The sequence below is a fragment of the Chrysemys picta genome, chromosome 14, assembly GCF_011386835.1.
Source record: "Chrysemys picta bellii isolate R12L10 chromosome 14, ASM1138683v2, whole genome shotgun sequence".
NCBI lineage: Eukaryota > Metazoa > Chordata > Testudines > Emydidae > Chrysemys > Chrysemys picta.
Genome location: NC_088804.1, coordinates 22,564,291 through 22,591,506, shown reverse-complemented (window position 1 = coordinate 22,591,506; position 27,216 = coordinate 22,564,291). Strand labels below are relative to the sequence as shown.

The 27,216-nt window shown below is 40.2% G+C and overlaps 1 protein-coding gene across 6 annotated transcripts in view; it reads right to left on the bottom strand.

Annotated features, from left to right (window-relative positions):
• The window catches only part of URI1 (URI1 prefoldin like chaperone), an 89,418-nt gene that overhangs the window by 37,706 nt on the left and 24,496 nt on the right, over positions 1–27,216 (bottom strand). For 2 of the 6 annotated variants that reach the window (XR_010592564.1, XM_005289875.4), the window contains exons 1-2: positions 16,276–16,490; positions 2,600–2,634 (exon numbers count right to left, since the gene is read on the bottom strand). Coding sequence is in view for 4 of the 6 variants with exons in the window: in XM_005289875.4 (XP_005289932.2) it covers positions 2,600–2,634; positions 16,276–16,347 (107 nt within the window). In the remaining 2 variants the exon portion in view is untranslated. Of the gene's footprint in view, positions 1–2,599; positions 2,635–16,275; positions 16,657–27,216 lie in introns of those variants that run through there. The other 4 variants (XM_065567114.1, XM_065567113.1, XM_005289872.4 and 1 more) reach the window with 3 other exon arrangements.

Sequence of the window (27,216 nt, the reverse complement as noted above, 5' to 3'; positions counted from 1 at the left end):
TCTTCAAAACCCATCACCACAAATCTCACCTTGCTTATGATATGAAGACAATTCATATTCTAAAGTAAGAAAAACTTAATTAAAGATGCACAAAAACAAAAGCAATCAAAACCCTTTTGCTGGATTTGAAATACAAAGAGGGAAATCCCTAGTAAAACAAGAATGCAAAAAATGATAATTTCAGCGCTAAACATCTCCTAGATTTGACAGCCAGGATAAGCAATTTCTCCATTTATCTGAAAAGAAGGTGGTGTCCTTTAGGATTAGGCAGTTGTCCACTACTGAATAACCAGATAAAAGTGCTGCAGGAACTGCTCTGCATCGAAGGCAGAAGGATTCTACTGCATTGCACATATTCTATATTAGTGAGCCTTGGAAACTGATTTCTTGATGTGGTTGCCTACCATTATGTAGGAGAAAGTTCAATGGAAAGAGTATTGGGGAATGACTAAAAGATGCATCTTTGTTTTTCAGTGGATCTTACTGGTCATACTCTACTCTGGAAGTCTCTGAAAATGCAGCAATGCTCTAAAAAGGTATAACAGAACCAAGAAAATAAAAATAAATCTATTTATTGAATTGGCCTGAAACAGTATTATGTAGGAAGTTTTTCCTCTCTCCCCATCTAATGACACATGATCATGTGAACTCATGGGTCTACTGGTTGCATAGACAATTAAGAAATTAAAACCAACAGTGTTATACTTTCAGGCAGAATAAATATTTATTTAGGAATGAGATTCAACTTATGAAGTGCCTCTATAAATGGAAATGCTTTAGCTGACCCCATGCTTTACTCATTATTTTAGCAGTTATTTATGTCTCTGAATCTATACTTTTAAAATAAGTTAATTATATTAAAAAGAAAAAAAATGAATTTTTAATGGAAACTTATTAAAGTGGAGTATTTTAAAACTGTGCTGTTATTCATCCAATTCTATTTAACATCTATCTGTGTCATTGGCTATTTAAAGATTCTCATAAGAGGATATTATTCAGCTGAAACACATAGGCACTCAGCTCTTGCACCATGTGGCCCCAAATGTTAATACATTTTCTTTAAACAAAAATTGTGTACATGCTCTGTAAACTGCTTTTCAATATAAAATACATCAGCCAATTTCAAATCCTTCTCTCCTACTCTCTATAAAAAACATCCAAAAATTAGATATGAACTAAGGGTTCGTTTAAAAAACAAACAAACCATACCCTGCCAAAAAAACAAACCACCAACAAAAATATTCCAGACATTCTCAAAGAAGCAAAACAAACTTTGTAAACTTTTCATTTTGTAAAAATTTAAAAAGTTAGACTTTTGGTCAACATTTTTTGGGAAAGAAGACTCCCAGAATGAGAATTTATATCCTGGACTAAATTGGTATGGTAAGTTATAAACTCCTGAAAAGTGTATTATGGAAATGCTGACAGATTTAACTACAACAGCAACAGTGGCACCACTATGATACTTTCCTTATTGAAAATTAATGCAGTCTCTGAATTTTAAACATAAGTGAAACATATTACTTGTAGATTATTTTCTGCAAGCCAACAGTCAGAATTTAATATGATGATGTGTACAGATTGCCCTGATTTTTTTTAACTCTTATCCACTGCTTGCAGCTTACACGCATTTTAACTAAAAACATTTGATACACACTAACTATAAATTATTTGCTTGGAGATCTCTCAGGCATGAAGAAAAAGCCTCTTAAAATAAATTTAAAATATTATATGCTTGATGGTGTATAACCAAAGGTTTAATCTCACCACTAAAGGGGCAGTTGCTGTGATTTTGCAATAACCCTGCAGACAATAATCAAGACAGCTCCTGTTGTTCTCTCAGTAAAATCATGGTAAACACAGCATGGATATATTGTAATTTGATATATGTAAGATCAAATGTTATATCTCACAAGATTTCATTCACCATTAAATGTACATTTTCCTCAAATGCCATATGAAACTGCTATTTACTGGGCATGTTTTCTACTAATTATGGATTACCACATTAAAACAGCAGCGCATATATATATAAGTGCCCAGAGATAATGCTTCAAGGGACACTTTTTTCCTAAACATTACATATTAAGGCTTACCAAACAGTTTACTGTAAAAATATTGAAATGTTATATTTTCACTATATATGCATAAAATTACTTAAAATAAGCATTTGCTCTTTCCTGTAGTAGTAGTAGTAATAAATAATAATAATAATAATAATAAATAAAAAACAAAAAACACCCAGGAATAACTTCCAAATTGCTGACACCTTTTTATCCAGTCAGGCAGATTCAGTATTCTTTATACAAGATTATTTGTGCAAAAAATGGCAAGGGGAAAGAGGGTATAAAAGAAGCATACACATTAAGGTTCAAATATATGTGTGTGTTAGAGCAGTGATATCACAGGAAAGAAAATACAAATTTTAAAGAGGGCACAGTGCAATAAGTCAGAGATACCTCAAACTATACACCTAAAGTATAATAGTAGAATTTGACTAACATTGTTATAAATACTATAATTGCTTGGTACTTTACTAAAACACAAGTAGGTTACTTCATCGGTATTTTAAGCATGTAATCAAACATGTTTCACTTACCAGTGCTGGATTTTTTCTTGGCAGCTAGTGACCACCTGTCATTAAAACAGATAACTGCTCATGAAAAAACAAGGCTAAGCACACAGCTGCAATGTCAATGTATCAGAAACTAGAACAATAGCTTTACAGATTTGGTAGCTTCTCTATATACATTTTTATTTGTCAATGCAAAGGCATGTGAATGTTAGTTCTTAAGCAGCACACTTTATCACAACACTAATGCAGACTGATAACTGGAGAACAAATTACAGCTTTCCAATTCATATTTTGGTACAATACCTGCTCCATAACTATTAGGTGACACATGATACAAGATTACTAGTATTTTGTACAATCTACAGATCTATTTTCAATGTTACATGTTTTGTAGAATAAGAAACCAATATAAATTATAACAAGATGCCAATGTAACATCCGTGCCTGTTCAGTTAAAAGAAAAACCAGCCCTGAAAATGTTTTACTTTATCAGTACACCTACAAGCGTTTTCACCTATAGTTTTATTCTAAAACAGTACAAATTAATTTTGCAGTGTTTAAATGCAAAAATAATACCTCTATTATATATATATTTTAAGTGAAACAGTTATGAGCTGAATAGCCCACTTATTTCTTCAAAATATAGGCTTCCCATAGAGACTGAAAATTAACCAGTTCGGAATATTTTTAAGACTGCATACTTTAAAATATTAAGTTTGGGAGGGTACCTCAGTTTAGTAATACTAGACACTATCACATACAGACAAGATGCTGGTCTGCTGTACCACAATTGCATGGACATTTTGTTTAAATACATACAGAACTCTCAATAACACATATTGAAAAGTATAACAAAGACAATTTCACTCAATTACATGAAATGCAAAGAAGCTATGAGGCAATTAAATATGTCTAGACATCTCCTCAATATAACATTTTTCAGATATTTTTGCAAATATTTGTTTCTCACATGGCCACAAGAATGCTAACATCTGAAAGCAATTAATAGGAAAATATGCCTGAAAAGTAACAGAATAGGACTCTTTTTAGAGCTAAAAATTATTCAAATGTGTAAGGGTTGAAGGATCAGTCCCACATTTGTGGTCTCACTACCATCATAATAATCCTACACGTTGGGACAAATTCAGCCATCCAGTTGGTTGCGCTTACACCAAGGTTAAATGTCCTTTGCCATTGAAGACTTGTAATTTTAAATCCTACGTTTAATTTCTATAAAATAATCTCACCTAATGTATTTGCTAATTTAAAAAAAAATGCTAGGCACAAAGAGGAAGATTTCTAGAAGATATACATTCAGAAAACTATACTATTAATGCTTCATACACAAATCTATTTTAAAATAAAGCTTCCCTAGTATGTCACATACAGTAGCAACATTTCATAATAGTAGTAGTACACAACAGAGTACTGCTTTTACAAGTAGAAGAATCAGAGAATATTATATCAGCATATTTCACTGTTTCAGATTTGAAAGATTGCAAAGTACACAACATAATTAAGTGCACAAAAATTGTTTACAAAATCCTTTAAGAAAGTTCCAGCTTAATTGCCCCATTAAAGATGAAGCTACAAAAAAAGAAAAGACAGGAAGCTTTCCATTCCCAATACATGACTTTCCATGCATGAAGTGAGCTAAAAGCACAAAAAGAAAAGCCCTGCAAACCATAAGAGCAGCATGTTCATTAACCTCTACATGATAATCCTTTCATAGCTGCATATTAACTAGTTACATATTCATAATCATTTTACATTATTTAGAGAACCTTCTATGAAAATTTCCAGGCTATATCCATTAGCTACAATGTTAAAGGTTACAGAAGATAGTCTACTTAATGTTTCCAGGAAGCTTTTTTAATTAGCAAATATGTAAATCGGGCACATATGCTTTTTATATTTAAAAAAATGGGCCATCAGTAAAAGAGCACATGGACATATGCTGTTTCCATGACCCCCTTAAAAAAATCAATAACACCAATCAATTATAATTTCATTCTTTGATATAATCCCTCATGAAGGGATACTGAAGGATAGAACCAATAACAAACCTTTCAGTGGCCAGGATGAAGTGAGGGATCTTTCAGACGTGCTACAATACACCATCTTAAATATATTTTTATTTGTAATACTAATATAGTAGGCTGAAGCACCTACTATACTAATGAGACAGTATTTTAAAAAATACAGTCAGAGATCAATTACACATTACCTACATGTCCTTTGCTGAGACACTCAAATTGTTTTGATAACCGTTGGTAATACAGCAGCAAAGAAACAAGTAGAGAAAATATATATATACAGGTCTTTAGATTCTATGCTGTGCTCTACTGTGCTAAGAACAGCGTATATCAAGATCCACAATTTTTATGCAGCTACTGCCAGGCTAAATAAAAATAATCAACAAATGGGCAGGTGAGTTAAAGTTCATTTTGTTTGGACAACTAATACTACCAATACTGCTTTACTTTTAAGAAACTGTAGCGTAAGGGATACCAATAAATCCTGACTTATTTCCCCTCCAGGGATAACAATGTATGCATTTGCAAATTTATGAGGTTATCAATGGTTTATTTGCATACTAAAATATTTAAAGTGTAGAGGGTTATTAAACTACACTTGCAGCAAACTTAACATTACCTAATCAAGTGTTCAGTTATTAAAACAGGATCTACTTGTGGAAAATACATTTCACGGTTTAAATGAAAAGGGAACAGACAAGTATCTTGTTTCCTCCCTCACCCCCAACAATGATTTGTTGCAATTTAATATTTCTCAAGATCCTGATTCAATAACTGTGTATTTGATTTCAGAAATGCTTGATGCTTTTCAGTTGGATCACAAAGTGTGCCACCTGCTTGAAGAGCTTCTACACTTTTATTTATTTCACTTACTGCTATTTATTTTGTGGGTAGCCACAAGGAGGCATCATACTGCGAGTCTCCCTCATGTACAACAGACACTAAAACAGAGAAGCACAGCTTTTAAATGATTCTTATTTTGCATATCTTCAAATTGTCCTCCCCTGAGTTTCAATTCCTTCTTGATTAAGAACCAAACTTTAAAAATGGAATAATAAATGTTGGATCTGATTTTTATTATTTCGAACTATTTAAACGGAAAGTTTACATTAATGCTGTTTAAGAATCTATTTTAAGTTTAAACCCTTTTTCCTAAATTTGACAACTGCAAGGCCTGATTTCTACATCACAGTTGAAAGATGAACTGAGAGGTGGATATTGTACAAAGGAGCGACAGTGGCTATTGTAATTAAAGTAGCAGATTTTCTTTTGTCGCATAAATGTAGCTAATCTTACCAATATATATTTATACAATACTCTTTATTTTTAGTATGTACTAAATGCTAACACAAAAGTGGCTAAAAATAAATGGATTAGATTTTTAGAATTATGTTCACTTTCTAAGCATCCTGCAGTCCCAATGCTAGCACAATGCAGCTTGCAGGCTATTGAGACAAGAGGATACAAAGGTTACCCGTGTTCCACAGCAGAAGATGCTGTTGCTGTCCTAAAGGGGAAAATTCCCTTCTCCTGCAGCCACATTAAGCCCATTTCCCACACTGTCCAGCCAACCAATCATTATTTTCTCTTTTCTCCTCTCATGCATCTTCCATCTGAGGACTCAACATCCTTTATGAACACTGACTCACTACACCCTTTCTGAAGAGGTATTATCCTTATTTTACTGGGGTACTGAGTGACTTAACTGAAATTACACATCAGTCAGTGGCAGAGCCAGGAGTAGAAGCCTAAGGGTTTGTCTACATTGCTCAGTTGTCGCCAAAACCTTTGTCTTTCATGGGTACTTTAAAAAGCCCCCCCACGAAAGACAAAAGTTTTGCCGAAGCAAGCGGCAGTGTGAACGCGGCTTTGTCGGCAGGAGCGCTCTCTTGCCAACAAAGCTTATGCCATTTGCGAGGCTGGAAGCGCCGACAAAAGTGCCGACAAAATACCGCAAAAGAACGTTCACACACGCTGACTTTTAGCGACAAGGCTGTGTTGACACAGCCTTGTCACTAAAAGCTGGGTGGTGTAGACAAGCCCTAAATTTCTTCATCTGTAAAATGGGGATAAGTAGTACTAATTTACCTACCTCACAGGAGTGCTATGCTGATTAATTAGCTAATGCCTGAGAAGCACTTTGAAGATGTAAAGCACTGTATAAGTGCTAAGTAGAATTATTTACCACTTGAAAAGTAATCTGAATATGATCAGATATGTAAGCAATTTGTGTACATGCTGTAATAAAATAATTTGTGACAGTTTAATCTTGAATTAGTCTCACTTTAAACGTTTTCTTTCAATCACGTTACTTAAGGAAAACTGAGAGTATAGAATACTTTTTGTGAAAGTGAAGGGAAGTAATGAGGTGTTAAAGTAATAGTCTAATAAATCTAAAACCAGTGTTTTACCTTTAGGAATTTGGCCTTGCCATCTGAGATTTTGCAAAGAACTCTGTCTTGACCTTGGTTCTGTGGTTCAGGCCCTCCCATGAGCAGATTACCATAATCAAACTGTATAATGTTCTTTGCGATACAGCTCTATGTTTATTAGGGTCCTGGATAAAATCAAACTCATTTTTACTCCTGACCTAATTAGGATGATTCCAAATTTTCAGAGTTTAATTGTTTAACTTTATGTATGTGAATATTAACTTTAATGGGACTACTCATGTGAATTAAGTTATCCACATGCATGATTGTTTCCAGGATCGAGACTCATTGTGCCAGGTAGCCCATATGTGATATTCTTTGCCACACCACATAGAAAAAAGACATGGTGAAACTGATTTACTGATGAAGTTGTAACTAATTCAGAATATGACTTTACATTTACACAATAATAAAATAGCTAGATACCCAGGATGTAACAAGCCGCATGCAACATAAACATGTAAAATGAAATTTCACATCTTCCTTAGGAAACCACAAGTTTCTAGTCTACAACATAGCAAGCACTGATGGAGAAAGATATAATTAAGATTTGCAAAATGGTTTCCCCTTGAGTCCCGTTTTCAATCACGTTTACCTTTTCAAAAATATTTCCATTTTTGACATTTCCAAAAACTAAATGGCACAAAATGAAAGAAAATTATTAAAGCTCTTCAGTCAGTTGGTACATTTTTTGATTTAATGGAAAGCCAAAAAGCGTTGTTGAAATTTAATGTTCATTGCTTAAATCAAGTTATTGATTAAATATTACATTTCAAAATTATTAATATAGTCTCCGTCCAAAGGTGATTTTTCTTGGCTCGGAGAAGAGATGAGATGGGGTGTAGTAGGGGAGGGATAATTGGAGGAAATTATGATTTTGGCAAGCATAAAAAAAACCCCTAATAATAATTCTTAGTTATTTCCACAGCAAAAAAGTGAAAAACTAAACCTTTACATGTCAACTGTCCTGAGAGGGTACAGGTTTTGTTAAATCTGAGAAAATGAATTCAAAATTATTAATTACAGGGGTATGAATCACTTCAGTAACTTCTAAGTTTTTAGCAGAGCCCAAAGAAGTCCTCCTTCTTCATGACTTTATCTAGGGAGCTGGAGAAATCACAGACTGTCTACTCAGTCTGACAAGTACAAGGGACTGCCATTCTTTTGCTGGGCCAATTAACGTGAGTGAAAATGTAACTAAATTTTTGAAAACTTTAAAAACGTCAAAAGTACCTAGCACAAGTGTAAATAAGGGAAAAAATCATGTATCTCACAATTCTATTCTCACTCTGTAAGGCTGTAGAGGTTTCTGCTAGTGAATCCATTTGCAACACTGAGGCTTTAAGTTAAGACAAGATGTACTGAGGGATGATGACTAAGGCTACTATTATTTCACGGAAGTCATGGAATCCAAGACTTCCGGCTGGTCTACAAGGGGGGGGGGGGGGGGGGGGGGAATCGATCTAAGATACACAACTTCAGCTACGCGAATAGCGTAGCTGAAGTTCAAGTATCTTAGATCGAATTACCTGGGGTCCACACGGCGCGGGATCGACGGCCGCAACTCCCCCGTCGACTGTGCTACCGCCGCTCGCTCTGGTGGAGTTCCGGAGTCGACGATGAGAACGTTCGGGGATCGATATATCGCGTCTTAATAAGACGCAATATATCGATCCCGGATAAATCGATTGCTACCCGCCGATACGGCGGGTAGTGAAGACGTATCCTTTCAGAGACCTCTGTGACATTTTCTGCCCCGGGGCTGGAGCTGTCAGCAGGCAGCCCCGCAGCTCTCAGCAGCTCCCAGCCCCTGCAGGTGGGTCCCCCAGAACTCCCAGCCCCTGCGGGTGGTGGGGCTCCCTGCAGCGACCCAGCTACAGCGAGCGGCAAGGGGACGCCAGATCCCCCAGCCACTGTGGGTGCTGGACTCTCCTCCCACCCCAATTTGTCAGGGATATTTTTAGTAAAAATCACGGACAGATCACAGGCTTCCATGAATTTCTGTTTATTGCCTGTGACCTGTCCGTGATTTTTACTAAAAATATCTGTGACAAAATCTGAGCCTCAATGATGACACAGGTAGAGGGGTTATGAAAGGCAAGAAGAACATGAGAATAAGGGCTACAGAATTAAGATTATGCAGTTGCTGAGGAAGAGGATGCCCATGTCTCTCATGAGGGGTAAAGGTTTTGTTATTTGTTTCACTGTAATTCTGAGGGAAAGTTTAGGATTTATATCATAAAAGAAACAAATGTGTAAACATCTAAGACATCCTGCACAAACTCTGTTGTATCAGGAGGTCAGTTGGGAGAGGTGGAGAACTCCTTATTGGCTACCTGAGCTAGTCTTTAAAGGGAACCTGCTGGGCTGGCTAGGGCACTGCTGTTTGAAAGCAACCTACTCCATCACAGCTGCCTGCAGGAGGGGCTACTGGATTCCTATAGGAGCAGAGCCCAGCTAGGCTACCAACGGAATAGGAAAGTGCTCCTTGGAGGAGGCCTGGGGGTCCTCCATGGAGATAAAGGGTCATCTGTCTGAGTGGCTGTTATGTGAGGAAAGGAGAGGCTGGGCTCACTAGTGTGTTGGATGGACTGCTTTTAAGAAACAAACACTATATGGACTACCGCAACTACTAGCAGAGAAAAGGGTGGTATAATCTCTTTCCATCTGTGGCATAACATTCAGGAAGTACTGAGTGCACATTTACCAAGTCCTGTGAGTCCCTACTCTATGAACAGTCATCCAGATTTTCAGGGAGGGGAAATAATAGATACTGAGTCAATGGGGTCTTCAAAATCACATAAATAAGAAATTCCACGTAACCTGAACAAATGTAACCTCTTCTACACATTAAAATAACACTTGCTGTATTAATTAAAATGTGATAGATACAGTAACTCAGCAGAAACAAACAGAAATTACTCAAAGATCAGAAGTTACTGTAGTGGGCTGTGAAATTGGTAAGATCTTGATTCAGGCCTCTGGTCACTCCATCTGGTGACATACTCTGAAAGTGACTGCACAGTAGTGACATTATGAGTTTTGTGAAAGCAATCACACATTACTTAATCAATCTACAATGGTCAAATGGTGCATTGTAATATATAGGCAGAGTACTTAAAGACTCTGTCCACACCAGGATAAAGTTAAACTGTTCACAAAACAGTTTAATTAGCACAGTTATACAATTTAACCTGTGTTAAATTAACTTGTTTTCACAAGTCTCTTATAGCATCCACGCTAGCCCTCTGGAAACCAGTTCAGATGTGCTACACAACACATAAAATGATGAGACATTTATATCTGATAGCTTCAGCCAACTACTGAATGTGCCCTTTTCTTTATGAACAGCACTTGAGAAAGCAAGGGTAGAATCAGAAAATACAGAAAAGCATCTGACAGGGTGGACTGTGCCTAAATAGAGATTCTGAAGTGGTATTTGGGTGAAGATTTTTTTTAAAAAGGATTCAATCACATAATGCTTCAGAAACTAGACTAATTATAATGGGCATTACCTAGAAAGTTATGCTTCAAAGCGGATGCTAACAGAATTGGTTTCTCACTAGTGAGCTTTGTCCAGATATGAGTACCATTGGACAACGGGGCTGAAAGAGTCCAACATGCTTAAAGGTACTGCAGTGTAATCCACACTGAATAAATCAAATCCCTATGAAGATAATGAGCATCTATATATTAAGAGAATCAGTCACCCCATCTGAAATCATTCAGTATTATAAATATTCTGATTATGTTGATAGGTACTACCATTTTAATGGGGCAACATGGTAAGTGACTCCCCCTTTTTAATGAATCACAATGATGTACTTTTCATGTACTTTACAGTGGTAGTAGCTACTATTATTTTGGCATACTGCTATATCTCTTTGTCACAAGTATTTTGTATAATAAATATATATTTATTTGTGTGATTACTTCCTAGTATGAAAATAGATATTTGCCATCGGGGCTTGTAAAATCTACATGCCCCTAACAAGGAGGAAGCTTGCCCTCAAAAGCAAGAGGATCTAAAATCTGCTGAAATTGTTGAAGGACGTCTTCATTTTAAAAAAATATTTCTAGAACGTATGGCGGTAAAGATAAGCTTCCAAACATGAAATATGTATAAAACAATGCAGTGTCATTTTCTTGAGTCTGCAGACACCTATAGTGACGCCGCTGTTGCAGTATCAGAGGGCTATTCTACACTAAAGCTGTAAGTCGACCTAAGTTACGTTATTTCAGTTACATAACAGCATTACTTACAGCATGTCTACACTGCGCTATGTCGACGGGAGACACTCTCCTGCTGACTTACCTTCCGCCTCACAGGGAGGTGGAGTACAGACATCAATGGGAGAGCGCTCTGCCATCGACGTAGCTGGTCTTCACCAGACCAACAGCCGTGCTGATTTAGCCGGAAGTATAGACAAGCCCACAATTAAAAGGCGTTAAGATTCTGATCAGTTACATTGTTATTCTTTAGAACTGTGGGAACAGCTCTGAAACCATCAAGAATCTTATCAATTTTGTACTGCAGATGCTGCTTGAAAAAGACTTGAACAGCAGCAGTGACAGGTACTGGAGTTATTCATACAGGTAGAGGACAAAACAAAAGCAGTGGTTGCAGCTAATAGGCCAGGACACAAGCTATGTACACCACTTTCAATTGTCTTGCATCTGAAGAAGTGAGGTTCTTACCCACGAAAGCTTATGCTCCCAATACTTCTGTTAGTCTCAAAGGTGCCACAGGACCCTCTGTTGCTTTTTACAGATTCAGACTAACACGGCTACCCCTCTGATACTTGACACTTTCAATTGTTTTCTTCAACTGTTGAAAAACTGTACACGCGGACAAAACCTTACACATACCATTTGGAGTTAAAGATAACATCACCCTACATCAATTAAATTCATAAGAGAGTAATCTGTCAGGGACATGTAACATACACTGACCAGTAGTCACAATAACAGGTGCCCTAAAACCTCATGATACTTAGATGTCATAGTAAATTGCAGGAGAGTCACTTTCCCTTCCTACTCTTCCTAAACCAGGAAGAAAAAACAAACGTGAATCAGTGAAACATGAAAACCTTAAAAATCTATTCCTACACAAACCACCACATTTCCAGACCTCAATGGAGTTCGTTAGATTACTCAAGATTGCATTTGCACTCAACATGTCCCTCCTGGGTCTAATTGGTTCTGTAAACATCTCCCATTTTGTAACAAATAACTTGTTCAATTCTTCAACACTTTAACTGTCTGCAAAACTGTGACAAACAGTACAGAACATTCATCTACCTCTTATCTGTTAGTAACCCATGATCCATTAGTCACTGAGAATCACATTTATATATAAACTATTAAATTTAAATTCAGGCTCTAAGGCAGTGGTTCTCAAACTTCATTGCACCACGACCCCCTTCTGACAACAAAAGTTACTACACGACCCTGGGCGGGGAGGAGCCCGAGCCCGCCCAAGTCCAACCATCCCGGACGGGGAGGCCAAAGCTGAAGCCCGAGCCTCACCGCCCAGGGCTTGAGCCCCAGGTAGGGGGCCTGTAACCTGAGCCCCACCACCCAGAGCTGATGGGTGGACTTTGGCTTTGGCCCCGGGCCCCAGCAAGTCTAAGCCAGCCCTGACAACCCCATTAAAATGGGCTCGCGACCCACTTTGGGGTCCAAACTCACAGTTTGAGAACCGCTGCTCTAGAGCATGAGATTCTGCCTCTTTAAATATCTGTATTGTACTTCCTACACTTACAAGAAGTGGGCTTAACATAGTATTTCCGGCTAACAGGTACTGTACTTTCAAGCAATCAGTGATACATGCGCTATATTTTTTTACACTAACACTCAAAACTTTAAGCAGTCATGATGCTTTCAGTGATAGTCTTTATCATGAAAATTACTAGATATTCTTCTATAATTTATCCCCAAGATACACATTCTAAGACATGTTTTTCTACCAAGTACCTTTAGTAGATGTCCTGAAAATTGCTTTTAACGGTTTGGCCTGATTATCACTACAAACTAACAAGATGAAAACCATTCAACAGGCAAATGGCTATTCTAACCAAGAATTAAAATCACTCTCCAACAGAGTTCCTAAACTGGGATGTTGCAGCCCCAAGCAGTTGTCATGAACTTCCTGCTCTTTCTACGTTGATAAATAGGAGAGAGGTCCTAGGTAGATGAAAGGGGACTCCAGTTATTGAGAAGATTGAGAACTACACACTACACTTTAAAAGCCAAAACTCATGCCTAAATCAGTAAAAGAATGCAACACATATCCACTTTAGCAGAGCAGAATGCATGCTAAAAATCAATCCTGATTCAAATAAAAATATTTCTAGGTCAGCAGGTAATTAATAGTGTACTTCATTATTTCACAGCCTAGAGGGAAAAAGGACACATTATGGTATAAGTTTCAGTCTAGTGGGACTAAAGCTAAATAATTTCTTTTTACTCAACCAAGGTTCAGTCCTAAAAGGGGCATATTGTCACCTGGATAAACAGTGTGGTGTGGGTGCATTTGTGTAAATCTAAGCATATCAGAATGAGAGTCAGAGCTGGGTGAAAATAAAAATATATCAATTAAATATTTTTTTAAAGTGAGAAATTTTCAAGTTATTTGACAAATATTATTTGACCACTTATTTTGAGAATATATACAGAAAATGTTGTAGGGTATTAGAACACAGGCTGTGAAAGATATTTATATGATGATTACTAGATTAGCAAAAGCACTGTGCAAAATTTTATAGCAATAATATCTAATTTCAAGATTACCTCCAAGTGGAGTTTGCTCAAATTTATGAAAACTATGAATATCTGAAAAGTAAGGTGATGGTACAAATGAAATGGTCTCCTCAACATTAAAATGTAATATTTTCATAATCAAAAACATTATTGTAATGCAATTATATACAGCTTCCAATTCTCTATTCCACAGAGGCAGAGTCCACTATATATTCATCCTGACACTCCATTGTAACTAAGATATTTAGCTCCTCAGGATATTTTCATAATGAAGCTGAAGGGTTCAAATATTTTTAGCCAATCTGCAGAAATTATGTAAAGTTTCCTTATGATAAAATACAATTTTGGTACAGCAGCCTAACTGAGGCTTAATTAATGGCCTCTTGGGTCTCTTTTCCACTGGAGCAGATCTGTTTGAGAACAATCTTGAACTTGCTTACTGAAGGGCCTTGCCATGAACTGGGAATAATTCTACATGCTCCTGACAGACATGCACTTACACTCCATGACCAATTGACACTAAAGCACCACAGAAGCGTAATTCTCCATCACAGTCAACTAGCCAGGAAAGTAACTGGACTGTGGAGAAGGGGAACAGTTTACTCTCTCATCTGATGTTCTTATAAAAAGAGACCATTCAGAGTATCCCACCAGATTATCCTAATTTTCATCCATGTTAACAACCCATCAATTTAGGTAGATCTTTTGGTAATTATGTGAGTCTTTTCCTCCAAAGCCAGACATCTTGTTTATACATAATATTCCAGAAGATGCTCATGGTCTGTATCATGTATGCATTACTTAGGCTCCTCACCCTCAGTTAAAGTGATGTTGCTGGAAGCACCATACAATAAAGGAACTAATAAAAGTTTTCTTTTATACCTAGGGAGCTACTTTTAAGATGCATACAAAATTTTTAACCGTATGAAGAGACCAAGAGGACAACTGAAAAGGTATGCAGATTATTGGCATGAAATACTAATGCTTATGGTGCGCTAAATATGGCTCTGATCATGCAATTAATTTCATGAAGGTAGACACCTGTACCTACGCAGAGCTAGTTGCAGAATAGGGGCCTATCAGCCCCAAAAATCACATCAATCACCTAGTAAGTGAATATGACTAATATTAAGATGGAGAGATCCTCAGTTTTGCACTAAGCCCATATAAAGTATGGAGTAAGAGAAGGCATTCAGTATTCTAAGGCAAGAAACTTTTTTAAAAATACATTTGATGGTTTGGCTATTTTAAATGCAACTCTAAAGTAATCGCTCTTTAAAAGAAGGCTCATGACTGATTAGTCCCTAATGCCCTACCTATGCAAGTTAGTTCACATGGGCAGAGACCTTATGGCCCACATGAAGCTCCACTGACTTCAATGGGGCTCTATGTGGACCAACTTGCAGACCTAAAAGCATAATCACCTTTCCTATTAAAAAAAGATTAAGCATCTTAGAGAATAATACACCTCTAGCCAGATATAACGCGACCTGATATAACACGAATTCGGATATAACGCGGTAAAGCAGTGCTCCGGGGGGGAGGGGAGAGACTGCACACTCCAGTGGATCAAAGCAAGTTCGATATAACGCGATTTCACCTATAACATGGTAAGATTTTTTGGCTCCCGAGGACAGCATTATATCGAGGTAGAGGTGTAATTTGAAAAACTAGTACTACTATGCATGTACATTTACACCCTGACATAAAACCTTCAGGATGTTTGTTACACATTAAAGCAAGTATTTACACAACAGATTGCAATGACCCCTAGGGAGCCCCACATGGTGCATCAGTAAACATATGGGTATCTTCCAACTTTTCTAAAAGGTATGCTTTGAATTTAGAAGAAACGATGGTATTTGAGTAACATGGCTGCAACACAGGGCCAGAAGCCAGGACACTAAGACTTAGGGCTGACAGATCATCTTTAACTTGGTCAACTGTGTTTTAACACTTTAGGCAGAGCTAGGACATTGACACTGTTTATTTCAGGTCCACTCCATACGCTGGGACAGGGTCCATTTTTGAAGCCCCCCTGTGTTAAAGCACCCACAGGCCTCTACCCTGGGGGACAGAACCGACTTTGGGGGTCACCCCTTCCCCCCCAAGCCCTGGAGTTGCTGGGGGGCGATGACGTCAGTGGCACTGCGGGGGGCGGGGGCCCTGGCCTCCCTGGGGCTGGGCTCCGGCCTGAGGCGACTCCAGACGCTCAGCGGGGAGCTGAGCCCGGCCGCGCGGGCGGCCTCCCACCAGCTCCGCGGTGCCGGACGCGCCGGGGCGAGGCGCTCCCCGCACGCGCTCTCTCTCGGGTGCGGCGGAAGCGAGAACAACCGTTACAGGCCCCGCGGCCTGGGCCTCCCCCGGGCCCCTGCCCCGCTTCCCCCCAGCCGGGCCCGGCGCTCCGGGCCCCCTTCCGTGCCCCGCTGCGGAGCGGCCCAGGCCCCCGGCGCTGCTGCTCGGCCTTTACCTTTCCCTGCTCCTCCCGCAGGCGGCCCACCTGCGCGGCGCTGAGCGGCGGGGCTGTGCCGGGGGCCTGCATGGCCCGGGCGGGGGCCGGGGCCGGGGCTGGGGCCGGGCCGCTCTCCTCAGCAGGGCGAATGAGTCCTATAGAAATGTTTGTGCAGCGTGAAGCGCCGGCTCCGGAGCCGCATCCACGCGGGGGCCGCCGCCGCCTGGGCCCGGGGAGCCGCTGCCGGGGGAAGCATCTCACACTCGCATTCTGGGCCGCGCCGCCGCCTGCGCCCGGGACCAGCTGCGCCGAGAGGCCGCGAAGCACGAGCAGCCCGAGCCCAGCCGCTGCAGCGCCTCCTCCTCCCGCCTGCCTGCTGCACTCTGGGTAGCGGCCACAGCGCCCGCCGGAGGCTCCGCGGCGAGCGAGCGGAAAGGCGGCTGCTCCCCACCCCCTGCGCTTCGCCGGGCACCAAACACGATCCCAGCTCCCAAAGCACCAGCCCCGGGACCACACAGCCCCTGCCCCCTGGATCCCAGCTCCCAAAGCACCCAGCCCCGGGACCACACAGCCCCTGCCCCCTGGATCCCAGCTCCCAAAGCACCCAGCCCCGGGACCACACAGCCCCTGCCCCCTGGATCCCAGCTCCCAAAGCACCAGCCCCGGGACCACACAGCCCCTGCCCCCTGGATCCCAGCTCCCAAAGCACCAGCCCCGGGACCACACAGCCCCTGCCCCCTGGATCCCAGCTCCCAAAGCACCCAGCCCCGGGACCACACAGCCCCTGCCCCCTGGATCCCAGCTCCCAAAGCACCAGCCCCGGGACCACACAGCCCCTGCCCCCTGGATCCCAGCTCCCAAAGCACCCAGCCCCGGGACCACACAGCCCCTGCCCCCTGGATCCCAGCTCCCAAAGCACCAGCCCCGGGACCACACAGCCCCTGCCCCCTGGATCCCAGCTCCCAAAGCACCCAGCCCCGGGACCACACAGCCCCTGCCCCCTGGATCCCAGCTCCCAAAGCACCCAGCCCCGGGACCACACAGCCCCTGCCCCCTGGATCCCAGCTCCCAAAGCACCCAGCCCCGGGACCACACAGCCCCTGCCCCCTGGATCCCAGCTCCCAAAGCACCCAGCCCCGGGACCACACAGCCCTTGCCCCCTGGATCCCAGCTCCCAAAGCACCCAGCCCCGGGACCACACAGCCCCTGCCCCCTGGATCCCAGCTCCCAAAGCACCCAGCCCCTAGATCCCATCGCCATGGGACCACACAGCCCCTGCCCCCTGGACCCCATCGCCATGGGACCACACAGCCCCTGGACCCCATCGCTATGGGACCACACAGCCCCTGCCCCCTGGATCCCAGCTCCCAAAGCACCCAGCGCCTGGATCCCATCGCCATGGGACCACACAGTCCCATGACCCCATCGCCATGGGACCACACAGCCCTGCTCCCTGGATCTCACCTCCCAAAACACCCAGCGCCTGGACCCCATCGCCATGGGACCACATAGCCCCTGCCCCCTGGACCCCATCGCCATGGGACCACAGAGCCCCTGCCCCCTGGACCCCATCGCCATGGGACCACACAGCCCTGCCCCCTGGATCCCAGCTCCCAAAGCACCCAGCCCCTGGATCCCATCGCCATGGGACCACACAGCCCCTGGACCCCATCGCCATGGGACCACATAGCCCCTGCCCCCTGGATCCCAACTCCCAAAGCACCCAGCCCCTGGACCCCATCGCCATGGGACCACACAGCCCTGCCCCCTGGATCCCAGCTCCCAAAGCACCCAGCCCCTGGAACCCATCGCCAGGGGACCACACAGCACCCAGCCCCTGCCCCCTGGATCCAGCTCCCAAAGCACCCAGCTTTGGATCTCATTGCCATGGGATCACACAGCTACTCGAATCCATAACCATCAGATCCCAAAGCATAGAGCCACTTGAAACAAGCTTCCAAAGCACAAAGCCATTGGTTCCCATAATCATGGGCTCCCAAAGCTCAGAGCCACTGGATCCGAACGCCCAAAGCACTTAGCCAATGAATCCCATCGCCATCAGGTCACAACTCACACAGACCCTAGATCGTATAGCCATGGGACCACAAAGCATTGAGACACTAGATCCAATTGCCATTACAGCACAGAGCCACAATCCCATAGGTCTCAGATCACAAATTCCTGATCCACTGGATTCCATGGCCATCAAATCCCTCAGCACAGACTCACTTGCTTCCATAACCATCAAATCACAAAGCACAGACCAATTGGATTCAATACTCAGATTCAAAATGCCTCACTGTATTTCAGGCCCATTAGTTGTCAGAATACAGAACCATCATAACCTCCTGCCTCTGAGAGCCATCAGATTCAAAGTCTCAGACCCCAAACATAGAATCACTAGATGCTGCATCCCAAATTACAGATCCATTAGATACCAGAACACAGACCCAATAGGGTTCAAATCTTACAACCTGCAAGATTATAAATCACAAACCCACTTGATCCTACACTGACAACAGCCCAAATAATGACTATACTGGGCTCCATGCCTACTGGATTCTACATCAGAAACTTGCTTTGTGGAAATAGACAAATGGGGGCTTGCAAGGGCTTTAGCCCCCCTCTCCCCAACAAAAAAAATTAGGGATTTCATTAATAAAGGAAACACTGACTTGGGAACAGCAGTTCATTTATCTCACTTTGTTAGAAAGAATAAATTTAGTCACAGTACAAAACTATTCACTGAAGCAATATTCAACAGCTATTACTTTATTATTTTTTAGCCTGCCTGCCCCCGCACCTAAAAAAGTTGTCTACACCACTACACTGGATTCATAATAGATGTTCTAGTAATAGAAAAACAAGACTCTAGTTTTATTAATTTCAGATCCACAGTATCTTGGTATAGTGCAAATTGGAAAAAACCCTTATACTATACTATAGATTAATTAGATCCCAGATCATAGACTCATTAGATCAGTTATTCTATATGTTTTTCATTCTGCAGTTCACTTTTTAAGCAAAATATCCATTAATGGGCCCAATTCTTTCTAATGCCCAAATCTACACTTTGGTTATTAAACATTGCATTGTATGGACCACCAGGAAGGGCTCTTGCAGATCTCAGTTTGAGAAATACTGCATTACATTATTCACTCCAGTCCCCTAAAGAACCCCTACAGGTTTCTTATCCCCACCCTGCCCTCAATCTCTCTATATCATGCATAGATATATGCATATATAGGGTGACCAGATGAGATGAAGAAAATATCGGGACGGAGGGCGGGGGTTGGAAAAAAAGCCGAGTGATCCGAGTGTATATATTGTAATGTGTGTTTTATCCTATCTGTGCACAGTGCTTTACATCAGGTATTTCATGTTCAACAACAACAAAATCGGAATTCCTACCCTAAAGAGTTCACAATTGCAAGGCAAAATCTTGGCCCCACTGAATTCAGGGGGAGTTTTGCCACTAACATGAATGGGGCCCAAATTTCAACCTCCGTGAATTAAAAAATAATAATAATGTTGTGTAGCTATTATGGCCCGAAGCAGCACAACACATTTTACAAATCCACTGGGATCATTTAATCCACCACTGAAACAAAGTCACCTGTTGCTAATAGGATGGGGTGGCAGTTCAGCAGCACACAATAGCACTACACAGTAGTTGAAGAATAGTGTCACCATTTATCTGAAATGGAATTTGGCCAAAACACTGGGATTAACCCCCACCCTTATTTTTATTGTAATCTCACATTCTGTGCTATATACGCTCCATAGCCTGGAGACTCAATAACATAGCTACGTGCTCTTTCAATTTTCATGCTTGGGATGGTCTTAAGTTAGACTTTTAGTGTATTTTTAACATTTTTTAAAATTCATTTTCCTTGCTATTCTATTTTTCTAACGTGCATATTTTGTAGTGCATTCTGGAGCCAGCACAGCTCTTTTATTTATTTTTACATTGTTTAGCTTTTCCAGGCATTCTGTAGTGTGCTTGTTCCATATTACGTATCCTACAGTGTTTCATTTGCCATTTTTGTTTTTACAGTGAGTTTTTATTGTGTTTTATTTAGATTGCTGAAGTGCCCAACATGTGCTAGGCCCTGGGTTCTTAACCTGGGGCTTGCAATCACCTTCTCTCTTTTTTTTTTTTTTTTTTTTTTAATGTCTAGATGAGAGGAGGGTCCAAAACTTGTTTTTGTTGTTACATTCGGTACGGAAAAGGTTGAGAACCAATGTAGTAGGAACATTCCAAACACAGAGGAAGACACAGTTCCTGCCCAAAGAACATACAATTTAAAAACAGATTATTCCTAAGAATATGGATCAACATTTTCCTGTTCTAGATATGCAGAATTTAAAATAATTATTCAGGAGGAAGACCTCAATTTTTATCCAGGAAGACCTCAATTTATTTTTTGGCCTCCAGTATTCCAAGTGCAATCAGATAGTTAGAATTCTAAAAGGGTTGAGCTCACAATATTGAAGGCCCCTTGAAATTTAGGCTGGAACCTACATATATTTTAGCAGCTATGGATGGATTCTTGGAGCCCCTTGAATGACCATGATGCTTACATACATATTCTTCAGAAAGCAGCTCACTAGCAAAAGGATCTGTCCTTTCTAGTTTTAAATACTTTATGTAAATCTTGTATCCTTTCTAAATGCTCATACTAAATAGCTTCCTTTTAATCTGCTTAGTACCTCTCTTGAACTTTATTAGAAATATTCCAATTAAGTAATCAACATTCTCATCAGAGGCTCACTGATACACAACACAAAAAAACTATGGATATGGACAATTTTTAAATTCCTAAGAAAGATCCCTTTTTATTTCACAACTTAAGGCAAACCAGAGCATTAAAACATTTTTAAAATATAACGTTTCAATCTTTCTTCAGTCATAATAGAGAACAAAAGCAGCATGAAGTAAGCAGAGGAGCCACAGAATGGGAAATGTATGTCACCAAACACCATTTTACATCTGTTAAATACAGTGAAAAAGCATGCAAACAGCTCCATGTGTGCCAATTATGCAGACTTTTTACTAGTAGGTGTGCCATTAATCCATTGTTTAGAGTCCTCAAAATGTATTGCATTGAATGGTTTTGGCAACTGGGCCAATTAAAAGGGCATGTCACTTGTCAGAGTAGTAACGACATAGATTCTATTGTATTAACTGAAATGTGGGATGCTTTGCTGGACCCTTTTGCATTTCATATGCCAAAGAAAAATGTTTTAATAGTGACAAACAGATGGTATGCATCATTTGCCAAAGAGGAACAAGAAACATGTCTCTGGGCCAAACTCTGTGTGGATTTATAAGCTGTGCAAAACCACTGTCATCAGTGGGACTGCATGGGGTATAATATAAGCACTCTAATTGCAGAATCTCTGTTACTGATGACTCCGGTCAAGTCTTTTGGTGGTTGCCTTCACTGCATTGTTAGCGCAAGCAATAACTCATGTGTTGCTCCAAACCCAACTCCCGTCCACACACCAAAATGTCTATCTCGAGTTAAGTGGTGATTTAGACTCAATCTAGCCGGTCCATTTATGGGGTAGGTTAAAGTTTGAATGCTGCTGGTGCTAACGCCAGTAATGCACTTGGAATGTAGCAAGTTACAAACACTCATCAACTGCTAAACCAATCCCTCTGTGTTACTAATCCAGGCATTGTGTAACTGGAGTGCTGTTCCACATCAAATTGAAATGAATATGTCTGAACATTGTGCTGCAAGATCCCAAACACAAGAGCTTACATGCTCACAATGGCTTCTATCAAATTAAGCAAGAGATTTCTACATGCCTCTCTTCACACAATTAGGCCCCAATCTCACAAAGATTTATGTGTATGATCAATTTTACATGCTATGAGCAGTGTGAGTCGTACTCAGTAAAGTTAATATAGAATATAGAAGTCAGAATAATGCTGTTCCTTAGGTCCAGCTCTGAATTCTGCAAAAGTGCCTTCTGATTCATGTTTCTTTAAACATTACCACTGCCACATATTCCATTTCTATCTAGGTAAGAGATATTATGTTGCTGACTGCAGTAGCCTAACTTTGCACTGATTTTAAGTGGAATGAAGAACCAGCACCTAAAGGATTACAGCTGTCTCACGATTGAGATTGGTCATCAGACTCACTCTGACCCAGCATCTTAATCGTATTCTGGTGTTAGCTCTTCTAATGAGGCCTCTTTTTGACCTCTTAAGGAGATTCTCTTGGTGGTTTTACTACTTAAAAAAAAAATCTTCCTAGTTGCTGTTACATGCTAGAAGAGTCAGTGAACTGGTAAACTTTGTAAAAATAACTGCCTTAGCTTTGCTAACAGATGCAGGATTTCTCCCCAGCCCTCTCAGTTTCATTTTGAAAAATATGATTCTCTCTTCTTTCTGTCCTTCTGAGAATCCTAAGGGTCTCAAATGACACAACTTGGATGTGAGATCAATCTTAAAGGGCCACCATGAAGTTTGTTAATTCTAAAAATTTGGCCTACCTTGGGAGTGGCCATATAGTGAATGTTCCTACTATTAGGATTCCAGGAATGTGCTTTCTCTATTCCACTTCCACCAGGACTACTTATGTGTGTGAAGTTACTCATGCATGCTTGAGTGTTTTCAGGATTGGGGCCTAGATTTGTATCTCCTTCAACCTTTTCTTATTATAGCTGTCAATATTTTTGCCATGTTTGTGGGATGAGACATAGAACAGTGGGACTACTCGGGAAACTTCCATTGACCAGGAGTCTCTAGGCTACAAATGATCAAGTGGAAGAAAAGGGAACTGAAGCATCAAGACATAATGCTGTCATTGGCATGTTCAGTGCTGCCCTTTAAAGCCCCTTGTGCTCCTTCTCTCCCACGTCTCTGTCACTAAAGGAAGATATGAGACTTCAGAGGCAACACCAACACGCTGATTCTTCTTCAGTTTAAACACCATAATTACTATTGAAATGTTCAGTTATAGAGAGTGACAAGTTATTTGCTCAGTGTTACCTTATCTATCTGTCCCACGTTTGTTACCATGATATCTAAGCACCATCAAAATGATCAATCCTTAGGATCAGTGCTTTAGTATGAACACTTATTAAGATAATTCCGTTTTTATTTGTTTCTCTCAAGCAGGGGAAACAATGGGCCTGATTCTCACTTAAACTACGGCTCCTTTTCGCAGCTCTGGCAATGTAAAGGGGCCTTAAAGTGGATGTAAGTGTAATTTGTGGCCCATTTGCACCCACCAGGATGGTGTAAAAGAGTTTGAATCTGACTGAGAATCAGGCTCGCAGTCAGGCTATGGGAGAAAACAGAAAAATTAAAAACTAATTTTTTGACCAGCTATTTAAAAAGAATTGGCTAGATTACACGCTTTTCTAGGGAAAGGCACCTCTAAGATTTCTATATTCTTTTCCAACAAGCATCTGTAGAAGAATATCTGAAAGTGAAGCTAGCCCACTGTTAATATATATTATATTTTAATCGTATTATACGTTTCCTAATAATACATTAATATAATTTATTTTTATGGCACTGGTATATGATAATGCTCTAGGAACCTCACAAAAAACATAGTTGCCTATATCTTAGTTCTTACACTATGTATGCTGTCCTGCTTGGTTTAGTACATGAAATCTGGATGGTTTATTTGTATGCTTTGTAGGTTCTTCTGCCACCTTTGATTTGTGTCGCCTGGAAATGCCAGATTTTCTGCATGTAGTCACACCCAAGAGGAAAGCCTGATTCAAAAAAGATTAGCTTCCCTTTGCTTTTTTCCTTATCTTTTCTCTGTAAAGGAGGAGAACTTTCTGATCATGTCAGTAGATTAGCAAAGATAGTCCAGATAGCTGAATATCTTAAGGGCCTGAATCTCCTCTCACTTCTTCCAACTTTAATGCTGGTATAACTTCATTGACTTCAGTGGTGATTTATACCTGTATAAGCGAGAGAAGAATCAGACCTAAGGCTTTTACTAGGGATAATACTATGTTTGTGCTACTTTTTAGCACCTGACTCACTCTAATATGTTTCCATTAAAGTCAAGAAAGTTACATCAGGGATGAATTTGGCCCACATAGTTACTGTATTCATTTGCTGAGGTAATTATGAAGACGCCTGTGATAGTGTTAATGGTGAAATTATACAGACACATGGCACTAGTTTTTTAAGAGTCCTCTAAAACTTCTCTTGCAATTTTGCAAATGAACTTTTTAACATTAGCACACACAAGCTGCTTGTGTGCACGCAGCCTAAGTAGACATCTAACCATCTAATTTAATCTAAACATAAAGGCAGTTTCCATGTTCAAATCAAAGTACTGGTGGATGTAAAACGTGTGTGAAAAACTGCATTTTGAATTTTACAAGCCCAATTGAGGCCCTTTGGGAGTTTGACCCATTAGGTATATGGAATCATGTAGTTAGGGTGTCATATTTAGTAACCTCTGTTGCTTCAGTGAAGTTGAAGTGCTCAGCTCTCTGATGATAGACTTATAGCCAGAAAGGGCTCTGAGTTGAAAGTGGAATTGTTGGGTGCTCAGTAACTTGGAAAATGTTTCTGCTAATTATTGACCAAGTGTAGGTTTGCTTTGTGTTATTTTTGCTATACCTGAGCCAGGTTGACACTGTTAGGCTTGTACAAAACTCCCCCTTTGTTTTTCACTTTAAATGCTCCTTCGCTTAATGGCCATTAAGGAGGCGAGCCTGCTACTTTGTATTTCACATGCTCTTGTTTCAAAATTATAAAAGTGACGTGTTTTGCATAAGTAGTACCATTCTCTTCATACATTATGATGATCCAATCCTCTGAATCACCTTAATCTACCATAGCCTTAAATGTACTTACCTGAGTTTCTGGAGCTGATATTTCCCTCGGTGTTTAATTCACCAAGATTGGTGGGCTTTTAGCACTTCAATATTAATTTCAAAAACTCTTCCTATTCTTTTACTTGCAAATTTTCCATCTCTTCAGACAATTAAGTAAACCTATTGTATACACATTTATTGTTTCACTTTACTAATACATTAATCTGAAAACTGCATGTTTTTCCTGCTAAAATTATGCATATTTCCCTATCTACCACTTCTTTTCGTTCATTCACCTTTTTTCATTTCTTGCCATTTATTCTGCTCTAACATACTCTACTCTGTTGCCCAAGGCATTGTCTATTTACCAACTCCCTACCAGTTTTGTTTAATTCCTCTCAGTCAAATTCCAAATACTATGGAGTGTTACATTAATCTTTATTAAAAGGAAAAACTGTGGTAAGGCTATGGAAAAAAAAAAACAACCCCTGAGAGAAGCCAGAAAATGTGTCCTTAATTTGTGCTACTGCAGAAACAAAGCCAATGTTAGGGCTCAATCCTGCAGACCCTAACTCAGACAAGTAATCCTGTTTATGTGAAGAGTCCTATTGATTGATGTCAGTGGAATGATTAAGGACTTCTCATGCAAGTAAAGATTGCAAGATTGGGCTGTAGATAAAAGTATCATCTCTTGGGGAACTAGCTGACTTAGGAGAGTTGGAGCAAGATGCACTTTAAGTCACCAGTTCAAATCTGGCCAGGTCAATAAAGACAGATCATCTGAGTCCTAATCAGTGGCGTATGTAAAAGGGGTTGAGTGGTCTCAGTATAATTTTTGATGATGAAGACTCCATCTCAGGTAAACCAGCATCACAGTTGACACTTAGAATGAATGTCTCCAGTCCCAGAATGTAAATCCAGAAACCTCCACTGATATTAAATTCACCGAAACTTTAAAAAAAAAAAATCTAATCCACCAACAGAATATCATAACTTTATATTTTGTGGGTGTGGTGGATTTGTGTTAAACCTTATCATTATTTAAACATAAAATTGAATTTTATAAAAACAAATAATTTTCATGGAATGTTATAAAATATGCATAATTCAGCAAAGATGACTCAAGGCATTTAGCTAGGCTTCCATTGGACCCAAGAGATTAGAATGGCTCCAAAGATGCCATTTTGATCCCACGGGCAAACATATAAAAAATAGATTTTTATAAAATAAATCAGTTCTGCTTAGACTATTTCCAGGCAGAAGTATAAGAAGGTATTTTTACATGTTTTAACATGTTAAGCATTATTGATCTAGAGCTCTGGTCAAGTGAAAAAATTCTTTTAGTTTGGAAGACATTCTAATCATTCTTATCAATCTGCCTTGAGGACTTAATCAGTTTACAGAATAGATCATTAAAGTGTAAACACAGACATATTTATTGGCTTACAGTGCAAAAAACATACTGCCTGCACATGTTGTTAAGTAGGCCACTTTTATTTTTACAGTAGTATGAAGGCCTAGTCCATATTGCCACAGCTGTGATCAGCAGAGGTGCTTGAACTGGAGTCCCCATGGCATAAAACCTGTCTGTAGATCATTAACTACAAGGGACCCTAAACTTTGGAATTGACATCACTATTCCTTGATCCAAAATAGCCTGAAAGTATTGACCATCAGGACAAGCCCATCTATTAAACCACATCTGGGGGAAGGAAAAGACAGAATAAGGCACCACTGTTTGTGTTTAAGGGGATGCTGATTAATATAGTTTAGGAATTATATTAATGTGATTGGTTGATTTTCCGCATTGGGGGTGAGAAGCAGATGCTGCTTTTTTTATTTGATTATATTTTGAAGTTTTGGTAAAAACATCTTGAGTTTAGGATATATATATGAATCAAAATAAATAAATATGACAGAGTGAGGACTTGAACATCTTCAGTATTAAATATCTGACCATTTTAAGTCATAGGAGCACACACAAGAAAGTATAAGGCCTCAATCCAGATACGCTTAACTTTAAAACCCACTGATATCATACTTTACTGATCAGAGCACAATAATGGTAAGTTTCTAGGGCTAAAACCTGAATTGAATTCTACAAATGCAGATGTCTTCAAAAGGGAACAATGTGTGTATGTAGAAAGC